Raw genomic sequence first — 11,758 nt, forward strand, 5'->3', positions numbered from 1 at the left:
CTCAAAAAAAAGAAAAAAATCAAAAAATTAGCCAGGCATGGTGGTACACACCTGTGGTCCAGCTACACCTGAGACTGAAGTAGGAGGATCACTTGAGCCCAGGAGGTCAAGGCTGCAGTGAGCTGTGATTGCACCTCTGCACTCCAGCCTGGGCAACAGAGCAAGACTCTGTCTCCAAAAAGAGAAAAGGATTCTGAAACTGAATCTAGGCTTGGCAGTAAAACCCTATGATTGATTGTTAATGTCTGCAAGGAGTGACTGTGCAGGGTGACAGCACATATGCTATATATTTTCCATCTTTCTCCTCTACTAGGGGACTTAAAAATCCCAAGTCCAGGGCCCGGCACAGTGGCTCACACCTGTAATCCCAGCACTTTAGGAGGCCGAGGCAGGCAGATCACAAGGTCAGGAGTTCGAGGCCAGCCTGGCCAACATGGCAAAACCCCGTCTCTACTAAAAATACAAAAATTAGTTGGGCGTGGTGGTGGGCGCCTGTAGTCCCAGCTACTCGGGAGGCTGAGGCAGGAGAATTGCTTGAACCCGGGAGGCAGAGGTTGCAGTGAGCCAAGATCGTGCCGCTATACTCTAGCCTGGGCAACAAAAGCAAGACTCCGTCTCAAAAAAAAAAAAAAAATCCCAAGTCCACAGAGTGTTAATACTGTGAAGAAAAGCTGAAAGCAAAAACCAAAGGCTAATAAAACTGAAAATGTCCCTATTATTAGCCTAAATTTGTAAAATGTGCACATCATGTGTTTATAAAATAAACTCCTGAATGGCAGGGCCCCCTGGTGGTCATACACATCTGTGATGTGTCAAGAGGGGGTATACAACACAAGACACAGTCCCTGCTGCTAAGAGACATAGACACGGGAATCATTAAGTTATAATACAAAGTTTTTATACCAAACAAGCAGTTAAGACAGCAGCTGTGACCACAGACACATGTCCCATTGGGTTCCTACTAAATTACTAAGTCATCAAAAAGAAAACAGCTCCCAATTTAAAAAAAAACTCTTTTATTTATTTATTTTTACTTTTTTTTTTTTTTTTGAGATGGAGTCTTACTCTGTCACCCAAGCTGGAGTGCAGTGGCGTGATCTCGGCTCACTGCAACCTCCGCCTCCTGGGTTTAAGCAATTCTCCTGCCTCAGCCTCCTGAGTAGCTGGGATTACAGGCGCATACCACGCTCAGCTAATTTTTGTATTTTTAGTAGAGATAGGGTTTCATCATGTTGTCCAGCCTGGTCTCAAACTCCTGACCTTGTGATCTGCCCACCTTAGCCTCCCAAAGTGCTGGGATTACAGGCATGAGCCACCGTGCCTGGCCTTTTTCAAATTTTATAGATAGGGTCTTGCTATGTTGTCCACACTAGTCTTGAATTCCTGGTCTCAGGTGATCCTCTTGCCTCAGCCTCCCAAAATGCTGGGATTACAGGTGTGAGCCACTGCGCCCAGCCCAGCTCCCAGCTTTTATCCTAATTTTCCTCCATGGATAATAAATTGGACCCCTTTGCACACAACACCCTGTCCTGCTCTGGGAGTGACCTCCAAACCGTAGAAAAGAAAGTTCACAGTCCAAACCAGTGGGTTTTCTCCTGGAATCCACGTCTCCTGGGGGTGAACAGCCCGAAGTCCATCAATGATAAGAATCATCTGGGGGCCCTGTTGAGAATAAAAATTCCTGGGTCCATCCCAGGCCCCATGAATTAGACCCTCCAGGGAGCGGCCTGCAAGGCTGTATGTTGGATAAGAACTACAGGTGGCTATTATCACCAGGGAAGTTAGGAAAACACTTTCAAGAGGTCAGTGGATAGGCTCCGGGAGTTTGAGACCCTTCGAAATTCTACATAGACCTAAGTGCCATTTTGGGAGGGGTGTCCATAGCTTTAATCATATTATCAAAAGGGTCTGTGAACCAAAAAGGCCACCAAGAGACAGCACGGAGGATAAAAACACATACGCGTGGCCTTGATCTGATGAAACGGTCCACAGACAGCGTGCAGACCCTGTGTCTTCTTGACCCCAGGCCCCTGCCGCCTAGTGTGGTACTGGCTTGGAGCAGGTGCCCGGTAAATGGTTGTTGAATGAATGAATGAATGAGCACACGTTTGCCTTCGTGCACTAGTACAGACCTTATGTACACATCCACCCTGGGGGCAGGAGACAGAAGTATCTGGATCGTTACAGTAAGGCACAGCCTATTTCTATCTATTACTGAAAGGCTTCCTGGAGTAAGTGGCTCTGCCCCAGCATTCTTCGGTGGTTTTAAACAAGTGTTACCTATTTTGGAATACCCTCAAAAAGAGACATTTCCCAGAAAGTGTGCCTTTGTGATGCTATGGCCCTGCACCTACCCAGCTCCCCACCAAGGGTCACTGCCAGAGGCTGTGCCCATTGTGTGGCCCTGACCATCACCCCCCACCCCACAGGGCGTGAAGGAGTTCAAGTGCGAGGTGTGTGGCCGGGAGTTCACCCTACAAGCGAACATGAAGCGGCACATGCTGATCCACACCAGCGTCCGGCCCTACCAGTGCCACATCTGCTTCAAGACCTTTGTGCAGAAGCAGACCCTCAAGACCCACATGATTGTACACTCGCCCGTGAAGCCATTCAAATGCAAGGTACCAGGCCGTCAGGCCTCGGGGCTGGGACCTCCCCAAGGGTGGCCTGGAATCAGCATGCCTGTAGCAGCTGTGGCCCACCAAGCGCCGGCCTGGCCAGTGCGGGCAAGAGGAGCCCCGGCTGGGTGAAACTTAGCCTGGGCTTTGGGGCTTGGGAGGGCAGGTGGGGATTCAGATCCTGAAAGCTGCTGAAGTTGGGTTTTTCTGAGAGCTGGGGAGGGAGTGAAGGGCACGGTGCAGCCACAGAGAAAGGACCCCAGCCTGAGGGCTTAGTGCAGCTAGAGATCCAAGCCCTGGGTTTCTGATAACTCCGGCTCAGAGAAAGTGGGGCAGACCCACAGGAGCAGTGACCCGCAATGGATGGCTTGTGTCCCTGTCTCTCGGGTGTCTGGGGTCACACGGAAAAGCATAAAGAGAGAACTGTCCATAAAGAACAGGATTCTGGGCCAGGCATGGTGGTGCATGCCTGTAATCCCAGCATTTTGGGAGGCTGAGGTGGGTGGATCATTTGTGGTAAGGAGTTCGAGACCAGCCTAGCCAATGTGGTGAAACCTCTTCTCTACTAAACATACAAAAAATTAGCCGGGCGTGGTGGCACGTGCCTGTAGTCCCAGCTACTCGGGAGACTAAGGCAGGAGAATCGCTTGAACCCAGGAGGCAGAAATTGCAGTGAGCCGAGATCACGCCACTGCACTCCAGCCTGGGCGACAGAGTGAGAGTCTGTCTCAATTAAAAAAAAAAAAAAAAGAATAGGATTCTGGCACAGCCATAGAGGTGGGACTGGGCTGGGGTCCGGGGAAAGCAGGTTCTGCACAGGCTCAGGACACCGGGTTGATGTGTTCTAGGTGTGCGGGAAGTCCTTCAACCGCATGTACAACCTGCTGGGCCACATGCACCTGCATGCGGGCAGCAAGCCCTTCAAGTGCCCCTACTGCTCCAGCAAGTTTAATCTCAAGGGCAACCTGAGCCGGCACATGAAGGTCAAGCATGGCGTCATGGACATCGGCCTGGACAGCCAAGGTGGGTGGGCCAAGCGCAATGGACAGAGCAGGAATGATACCAACATGGCGCACTCAGGAGCCTCCTGCCCAGTTAGAGGAGTGGGGAGGCTGGCCAAGGCTGAGACTTCACTGGGGTGGGCTCAGGTCTGGAGAGGGGCGGACCCTGGAGGGCCATGATGACAATAACAATGGGATATTTATGTCTTCTTCAAAGGACTTAAATGAGCTCACGTAAACAATATAATAAAAATCATAACTAACATTTATTGAGTGCTAACTGTGTGCCAGGCCTTTATTAACTCATGTGATCCTCAAAGTGAGGTTGGCTCTGTTATTATCATCGTTTTACAGATGCAGAAACTGAAGAACAGAGAAGTTAGGTAGCTCATGCAAGATGACAACACAGCAGGAGGTGACAGACACTTTATTTCGTTACCGTGAGATAATATTTCAAATAAGCGGATGGGAAAGAAAGTTAAAAAGGGGAAAAAATGGCAGCTAGAAAGATAAGGGAGAGCCAGGGTGAGGTCCCAACTCCAAGTACACCATGGGAGGTCTTAGGGAAGGGACATGCAGAGGGGAGATCTGAGCTTCCCAGCAACCAAGGCAAAAAAGTGTCAATCAGTCACACTCTTCACAAGTGCCTGCCAGAGACTATAACCCACATACTCATGAAAGGGCCAGATGGGCCTGACGTTAAGATCTGGGAGAAATTTTAGGAGAGGATCCTACACCTCAGCAGTTCGTAGAAGTTTCAGAGGCTGTCAGAAAACATCCCAAGCGTTAGCGGTAGCCTTTCCCTCCAGCAGTGGTCAGTACTTAAAGCATTTCTGTTGGGTGACAGCAAAGCTGTTAGCCTCTCTGGCCTCATGGTGGGGAGGGACTGCTGTGGAGACTCCACAGGAAGGAGGGAGCCGACAGCGCTACAGGGAGGCTCCTTCTACAGTTTGGAGCTATTTCTGGTGCTCTCTGGCTGGGCATGAGGGCTCACCCCTATAATCCTGGCATTTTGGGAGGCCGAGGCAGGAGGATCACTTAAGGCCAGGAGTTTGATACCAAACCAGGCAACATAGTGAGACCTGGTCTCTAAAAAAATATTTTTCAATTAGCTGGGTGTGGTGGCGTGTGCCTATAGTCTCAGCTACTTGGGAGGCTAAGGCAGGAAGATCACTTGAGCCCAGGAGTTCAAGGCTGCAGTGAACTGTGATCGGACCACGGCACTCCAGCCTGGGTGGCAAAGCAAGACCCTATCGCCAAATAATAATAATAATAAAGAAATTCTGGTGTGCCTCTGAGTCATACCAGCTGGGAACATGCTTTGGCAGTAACCAGGTGAGCTGACTTGCCACGTGGGATTATTTACTGGAATGCAGTCAGGCACGCAGGAACAGCTGCGGTAGCCTTAACTCTGATTTTGGAACAGCTGACCAGTGAATGGCCTGGGTTTTCTGGCAGAAACAGGTATCTCCATTGTTTTGTTTTGTTTTTCAGTTGTCTATTAAGGTTGCTTCCAGTAGATGAGAATGAAACCCCGTCGGCTGCTCTTGGTAGCTCCTTGCTACTCAAAATGTGGTAGAAGGATGAGCAGCGTCGGCCCCACCTGGGATCTTGCTGGCCTCTCAGCTCCACCCACACCTGCTGAGTCAGACTCTACACTTCAAAAAGGTCTCTGGGCCATTTGTTGCACAGTCAAGTTTGAGACCCACTGGACCAGACTAGTGCCTCAGAGTCTCCTGGAGGGCTTGTTGAAACAAAGTTCTGGCCCTACTCCCAGAGTTTCTGATTCAGTAGATCTGGGGTGGGGTCTGAGACGCTGCCTCTCCCACAAGTTCCCAGTTCTTAGCAAAGGGGCTGCTGGTTCAGGGACCTCATGTTGAGAACCTTTGATCCAGACTGCAGAGGGCTGGCTGGCACATCAGCTGCATGCTGGGAGTCACCTGAGGAATGTTTTAAATGCTGTTGCCTGAGTTTGGACCTGAGGTTCAAATGTAAGTGATCTGGAATGTGGCCTGGGATCAGGATTTTTGTAAAGCACTTGGGGTGTGCAGTAGATTTTGAGAGCTGTATTCTAGTGGATCTGCCCTGTTGCTAACCCACCAGAAGGAACCAGAGCAGAACATGCCCTTTAGGAAATAACTGGGACCATGAAGAGACTGTCAATGTTACAGCTCTTTTAGAATTTGTTAGGCTGGGTGTACTGGCTCACGCCTATAATCCCAACACTTTGGGAGGCAAATCCCAAGGTGGGCAGATCACCTGAGGTTGGGAGTTCGAGACCAGCCTGGCTAACATGATGAAACCCCGTCTCTACTAAAAATACAAAAATTAGCTGGGCGTGTTGGCACATGCGTGTAATCCCAGCTACTCGGGAGGCTGAGGCAGGAGAATCACTTGAACCTGGGAGGCAGAGGTTGCAGTGAGCCGAGATCGTGTCACTGCACTCCAGCCTGGGTGACAGAGTGAGACTTTGACTCAAAAAAAAAAAAAAAAAAGAATTTGTTTAGCAGGTTTTCCGGTTTTTACCAGAAATCGCCCCACCCCCACCCCACCACCCAAACAAGATTTTTTAAAAAGACTGTCTCTGTACAGCTTGTTCCTAGGGGTGGTTAAGGCACAACCTCTTTCTATATGAGCTCAGTCACCAGGGATGCTTAGAATTGCTCTATTCCTGGCCGTACCAGATGACAGAATGAAGCGATTGGCCCTGGAACGACTGGGCTCCAGGTTCCCACCTCCCGCATACAGCCTTGGTCTGGGAAGCCCAGGCTTGATGCGTATGCAGAAGGAAGGCAGCATACATTCTAGACAACGATCTAGTAACTATGGGGCTGTCATTTGGGGAGGTGGATCAATGTCCTTATAAAAAATGCTACAGACTATTCTCTGGGGCCCACAGGACAGGACCAATAGACTTGATAAACAAAATGGGGACAGTGTACAGAGATCCACAAGTAGAAATTTTCCCAAGGTGCTTTATTTTATTTATTTATTTATTTTTTTGAGACGGAGTCTTGCTCTGTCGCCCAGGCTGGAGTGCAGTGGCGCAATCTCGGCTCACTGCAAGCTCCACCTCCTGGGTTCACGCCATTCTCCTGCCTCAGCCTCCCAAGTAGCAGGGACTACAGGCACCCGCCACCATGCCTGGCTAATTTTTTTGTATTTTTAGTAGAGATGGGGTTTCACCGTGTTAGCCAGGATGGTCTTGATCTCCTGACCTCATGGTCCCCCCGCCTTGGCCTCCCAAAGTGCTGGGATTACAGGCGTGAGCCACTGCGCCCGGCCCCCAAAGTGCTTTATTTAGCTTGTTTTTAAAAGCAGCTGTGTAACGTAAGGATGTGGCACTAGGACTGAGGGAAGAAACAGCCCAAATCTATAAGATATGGGTCAAGTGACCTTGTTTTATAAAGTCCGGAAGACTCACAGTGTGTTAGATGCTACAGGCACAAGTAACAGATACCCATTCAGACTGGCCTAAACAATAAGGAAATCGATTAAGAAATGGCTCAAGGCCGGGTGTGGTAGTGCACACCTATCATCCCAGCTACTCGGGAGGCTGAGTTGGGAGGATCGCTTTGAGTTTGAGGCTGCAGTGAGCCATGATTGCACCACTGCACTCCAGCCTTGGCAATAGAGCAAGACCTTGTCAAAAAAAGAAAGAAAAGAAATGGGGCCAGGCGCAGTGGCTCACACCTGTAATCTCAGCACTTTGAGAGGCCGAGGCAGGCAGATCACCTGAGATTGGGAGTTCGAGACCAGCCTGACCAACATGGAGAAACCCCGTCTCTACTAAAAATACAAAAAAAATTAGCCGGGTATGGTGGCGCATGCCTGTAATCTCAGCTACTTGGGAGGCTGAGGCAGGAGAATTGCTTGACCCCGGGAGGCGGAGGTTGCGATGAGCCAAGATTGCGCCATTGCCCTCCAGCCTGGGCAACAAGAGCGAAACTCGGTCTCAAAAAAAAAAAAAAAAGAAAAGAAATGGTTCAAAGTCTAGGCCCTCTTCAGAGCTGGCTGATTCAGCTTGCCAACAGTGACATCAGGGTGAGGCTTCCTCTGTCCACAGCATTAGCTGCGAATATCCTCATGGTCACAAGATGGCTGCCAGTGGCCGTCAGGGTGTGTGCTTCCTTGTTCACATCCAATGGAAGAGTGACAGCCTGCTCCCCTTAGCTCTCTGACACCAATGAGAAGGTGCTAAGAACTTACTAGCAGGCCTTTCCTCATGACCCACTCAACAGGATTGGGTCACATGCCTATTCCTGAACCACTAATTGGGAAGGGATGGGATTACTCTTAGACCAGTGGTTCTCAACTGAGCGTGATTTTGTCTTCCAGGTGACATTTGGCCACATTTAGAGACATTTATGGTTGTCACAACTGGGGTGATGCTACTGGCCTCTCATGGGTAGAGGCCAGGGATGCTGTTAAACATCCTACAATGCACAGGACAGCCGCACAGCAAAGAATTATGGCCCTAAGTGCCAAGGTTGAGAAAGCCTGCCTTAGACCTGTCAGGGCTGCCCCCAGCCTGGGGTCTGTTTCCCCCAAAACACACACATCTCAGCAGACAGGGCCAGAATGCACTTTGCGGGGCAGCCACAGCCCCTGCCAGCCTCCCAGGTCCCCCAGATCCTACCCTGGGCTTCCCCTGTAAGAGCTTTATAATGAGATTTCAATTTTATAAAATTACAAGGGGCCTCTTAAGAGTTTTTGCCTGACATATCTTTATGAACCTACCGTGAGTGTTTGTCTGTCCCTAGAGAGCCAGGCCCAAGGATACCAATGGCTAGAACCAATAGAAAAGCACAGATGCTGGCAGGAGGCCAGAGGAGGAACAGCCTCCTCCAGCAGTTTAAGGCAGAGCAGCACAGTGGCTCAGAATAACAGCATGTGCTGGGTGACCTTTGGCAGTTGATTGACCTCTCTAAACCTCAGCCTTTTGAGCTGCTAAATGGCGTTGTTGTGACTGTTGGATGAGGCGAGGCCTGTGAAGTGGCTGGCATGCAGCAGGTACTAATAAGTGTTGCAAAGGTGATGTCATGCAGGCAGCTTCCCGTGGCCAACGAGAAACATTGCAGAGAAGGAATAAGTAGGGCTTAGTGACTTTGACGGGTCAATGAAGGAATGGCCCAAAGAAGACTTCAAGGCCAGGCCTGCAGTTCTCCACCACAAGGGCCCTCACTGATAGCATCCACTCCCCCACACTCAGCTTTGGGGCCTAGGTCTGGTGACCCAGCTAGAAGCCACAGGACCCTGAGGCGTCCGAGGGTGGGAAAGCTGAGAGGCAGCTGAGACTCCTGGAGGCCGTGACTGGGAAGCCCTCTCTTTAGAAAGGCCATCAGCTTCCTGCGTGGGGGTGACTGGCTCCTCCCGAGAGACGGCAGCCAGGTCTGACTGTGCCCCTCTCTTACAGACCCCATGATGGAGCTGACAGGCACTGACCCTTCAGAGCTCGACGGCCAGCAGGAGATGGAGGACTTTGAGGAGAATGCCTACAGCTATGCGAGCGTGGACAGCAGCGCCGAGGCCAGTGTCCTCACTGAACAGGCCATGAAAGAGATGGCCTACTACAACGTGCTATAGCGCAAGCTGGGCCACCCCTAACGGGGGCCAGGGGGCCAGGGCATGGGGGTGAGACCCATGGGCTGCAGGCTGCACCTCCTGCAGCCGAGAAACAAGCTACTGCCCCACTGTTCTGAGCCCTCCCTCCCCGAGTCATTTGCACCACTAGGGACCTTTAGACCAAATGGAGACTGTACTACTGGCCCCGGCTGTGAGCCAGCACAGGCCCAGGCATCCCAGCAAGGGAAGGAGAACACACGAGGCCCAGATCTGGGTCTCCCTGGCCTGCTTCCGTGGGGAGTGGGAGACGTGGGGCCACTGGGGACAGGTCACAAGGGCACTGGCCCTCGGGGTCTCTCCAGGCCCAGCAGAGCTCTTCAGGGGTCCTGACACTGGAAAAAGAGACCACTTGAGCCATGTCTTTTTCGTGGCCAACTCCTGCCTCTAAGGATGTCTGAGCTCCCCTCTGGCCAGTACTGCCCACCCCTACCTTGTCCAGGCCCCCTTCCCTGCCCTGTCGACGGACCGCCAGGCAGGGCACTCTGCCTTCTACCTCCCGGGGTCTCCCATGCGCTCCTCAAGCCAGGTGTGCATGTGGCCCTGGCCCTGGCCTGCAGGACAGCTGGGGGGCGCCCAGCCTGCAGAAGACCCCTGTCCTACATCTCTTTCTGGAAGTAGGTGTCCCTAAAGTGGATTGCAACACATGTCATCCACTTCGACCCTAGCTGGAGCGCCTCACCAGGGGGCCCCCACTAGGAACAAAGCCAGGACAGGCCCCGCGTCAGGCACACACTAACAAAACAAGAAGCATGGGGCAGGGCAGGGCGGAGTGAGGGCATCACGGGGGACCAAGAAGCGCTGTTCTTGGGGGAGGCCCAGGACCACCTGTCGGGGAGGGGGACCGCAGTCATTTCTTATTCCTCAGTGTCCACCTTGCGACGGGGATAGCCACGAGTCAGCAGCTTCCCGGAAAGAGCAACGTATTTTAAAAAGGAAAGTAAAGCCCACAGAGGGAAATCAAGGGTTTTTTTGAGCAAAGGGGGTCTTCTGAAGGTAATTTATTATTTTTTTCTTTCCAACTGTGTGTCACCTATGACCTTTTCTGATGGAGATGCATTTTCTTTTTCCAAGCGTAAGCTTCCTCGTGTGCTGTGCGTGCTTCCTACCCACCCACCCCGAGCAGCCTGGCCAGGCAGGACTGGGGCTCCATGGGGACTGTCACCCTGGCCCTGGAGGTGCAGCCGCTGGCAGCAGCCTCAGCAGGCTGGGGTGGGAGGCAGGAGAAGGCAGAGCTGGGAAGCCCTCCACCCCTGCCTGGCTCCTGCAATCGCTGACTTGCTCCGTCCCATGTCCCATCTTCGGCTGTCAGGGCTGCTGACTCTGCTCAGCCAACAGCTAGCTCCCTCGCTCGCCTGCTCTCTTCCCCTCTGTTCCCACGCCAGCTCCTGCCCCTGGAACCAGAGACGACAGGCCCAGGGCAGTGAAATAGCACATTCAGGAACTCTAGGGCACCCGGACCCCCGCCCACTTGCCTCCTGAGGCCTCAGTGGGGAGGGGCAAGCAGGGGTCTTCCCCAAAGGCACAGATGAAGCCACTAGCTTCAGCCTAGAAACCCGGAGAAGGGAACAGCCTGGGGTGGGAGGAACCAATCTGCAGCGCAGCCACCCCCAAGGCTGGATCCTTAAGTGAAGGACCAAGCCAGGCCTCAGGGTGACTGTGATCAGGACTGGGGTGGACAAGGTGGCCCAAGTATGGCTTCCAGACCCCGAAGCCCCACGACCTCCCAGGTGCCCGCCATGATGACCCTCAGGTGGCAGTGACCCCGTCACTGTATAAGACATTTTCTCCTGCTGAGCAGAAGGCATCATCCCCTGCAACTACCTCTTCCCACGTCTTTCTCCCCTGGTACCAAAAAGAACCCTGTACCTCCTCCTCCCTCCTGCCAGTGCAGTGGCCTTGGTCTTGGACACTGAAGGGAGAAGGTCTGGCCCCCAGGGTGGGGCTCTCCTTTCCCTCCCCCAGCCCCGCCGTCAGCACTGGCCCTCCGTGAGGTTCGATACTTGAACGCCCCCTGCCCTGTGCCTTGGACCTGGGCAAAGCTAGGAGGAGGAAACAGCACAACTCACAGTTTGAGCTGGGGGGTGGTCTCGGCAAAGGCTCCTGTCTGTACCCCTCCCTAACCTTCTCAAAAGAGGTGCACAGCCTCTCGGGTGACTTGGAAACTCCTGGACAAATTCCATTCTAACTTATTTTGACATGTATACAAACCAACTGTTTAGAGATTCCACTTGTGCAAAGCCCTACTGTGTTTTTATGTTCCTGTTTAAAAGAGAAGTTTACTTAGCAATAATTATAAATAAATGAATATTCTTTAGTGAGGTGACTGCAAATGCTTCTTTCCCCAGCTCTTGGGGACCTGGCCCTCACTCCCAGCAGGAACTCCCAGCAAAACTTCCCAGCCCCACACAGCAGGGCTGCACTCTCCAGGGCCCGGGGGAGGCTGAGACCATCCTCTGCACTAAAATGGCCCCCTGCAGAGCCAGGCGCCTACAGCCAGCTGCCCCGGGCCCAAGA

At 52.3% G+C, this 11,758-nt stretch overlaps 1 protein-coding gene and 1 non-coding gene across 7 annotated transcripts in view; both read left to right on the forward strand.

Moving 5' to 3' along the window:
• ZNF710 (zinc finger protein 710) overlaps positions 1 to 11,562 on the forward strand; it is an 82,195-nt gene extending 70,633 nt beyond the window's left edge. For 5 of the 6 annotated variants that reach the window (XM_024232928.3, XM_054531867.1, XM_054531865.1 and 2 more), the window contains 3 exons: positions 2,430 to 2,621; positions 3,467 to 3,641; positions 9,036 to 11,562. In XM_024232928.3, coding sequence (XP_024088696.2) covers positions 2,430 to 2,621; positions 3,467 to 3,641; positions 9,036 to 9,205 — 537 coding nt within the window. In that variant the 3' untranslated portion in view covers positions 9,206 to 11,562. Of the gene's footprint in view, positions 1 to 2,429; positions 2,622 to 3,466; positions 3,642 to 3,973; positions 4,035 to 9,035 lie in introns of all 6 variants that reach the window. The other variant, XM_063716305.1, reaches the window with a different exon arrangement.
• LOC112129159 (U7 small nuclear RNA) lies at positions 5,780 to 5,842 on the forward strand. The gene has a single exon (XR_002911578.1). It is a non-coding gene; the product is annotated as a U7 small nuclear RNA (small nuclear RNA).
• Positions 11,563 to 11,758: the final 196 nt, after the last annotated feature.

The sequence above is a fragment of the Pongo abelii genome, chromosome 16, assembly GCF_028885655.2.
Source record: "Pongo abelii isolate AG06213 chromosome 16, NHGRI_mPonAbe1-v2.0_pri, whole genome shotgun sequence".
Classification (NCBI taxonomy): Eukaryota; Metazoa; Chordata; class Mammalia; order Primates; family Hominidae; genus Pongo; species Pongo abelii.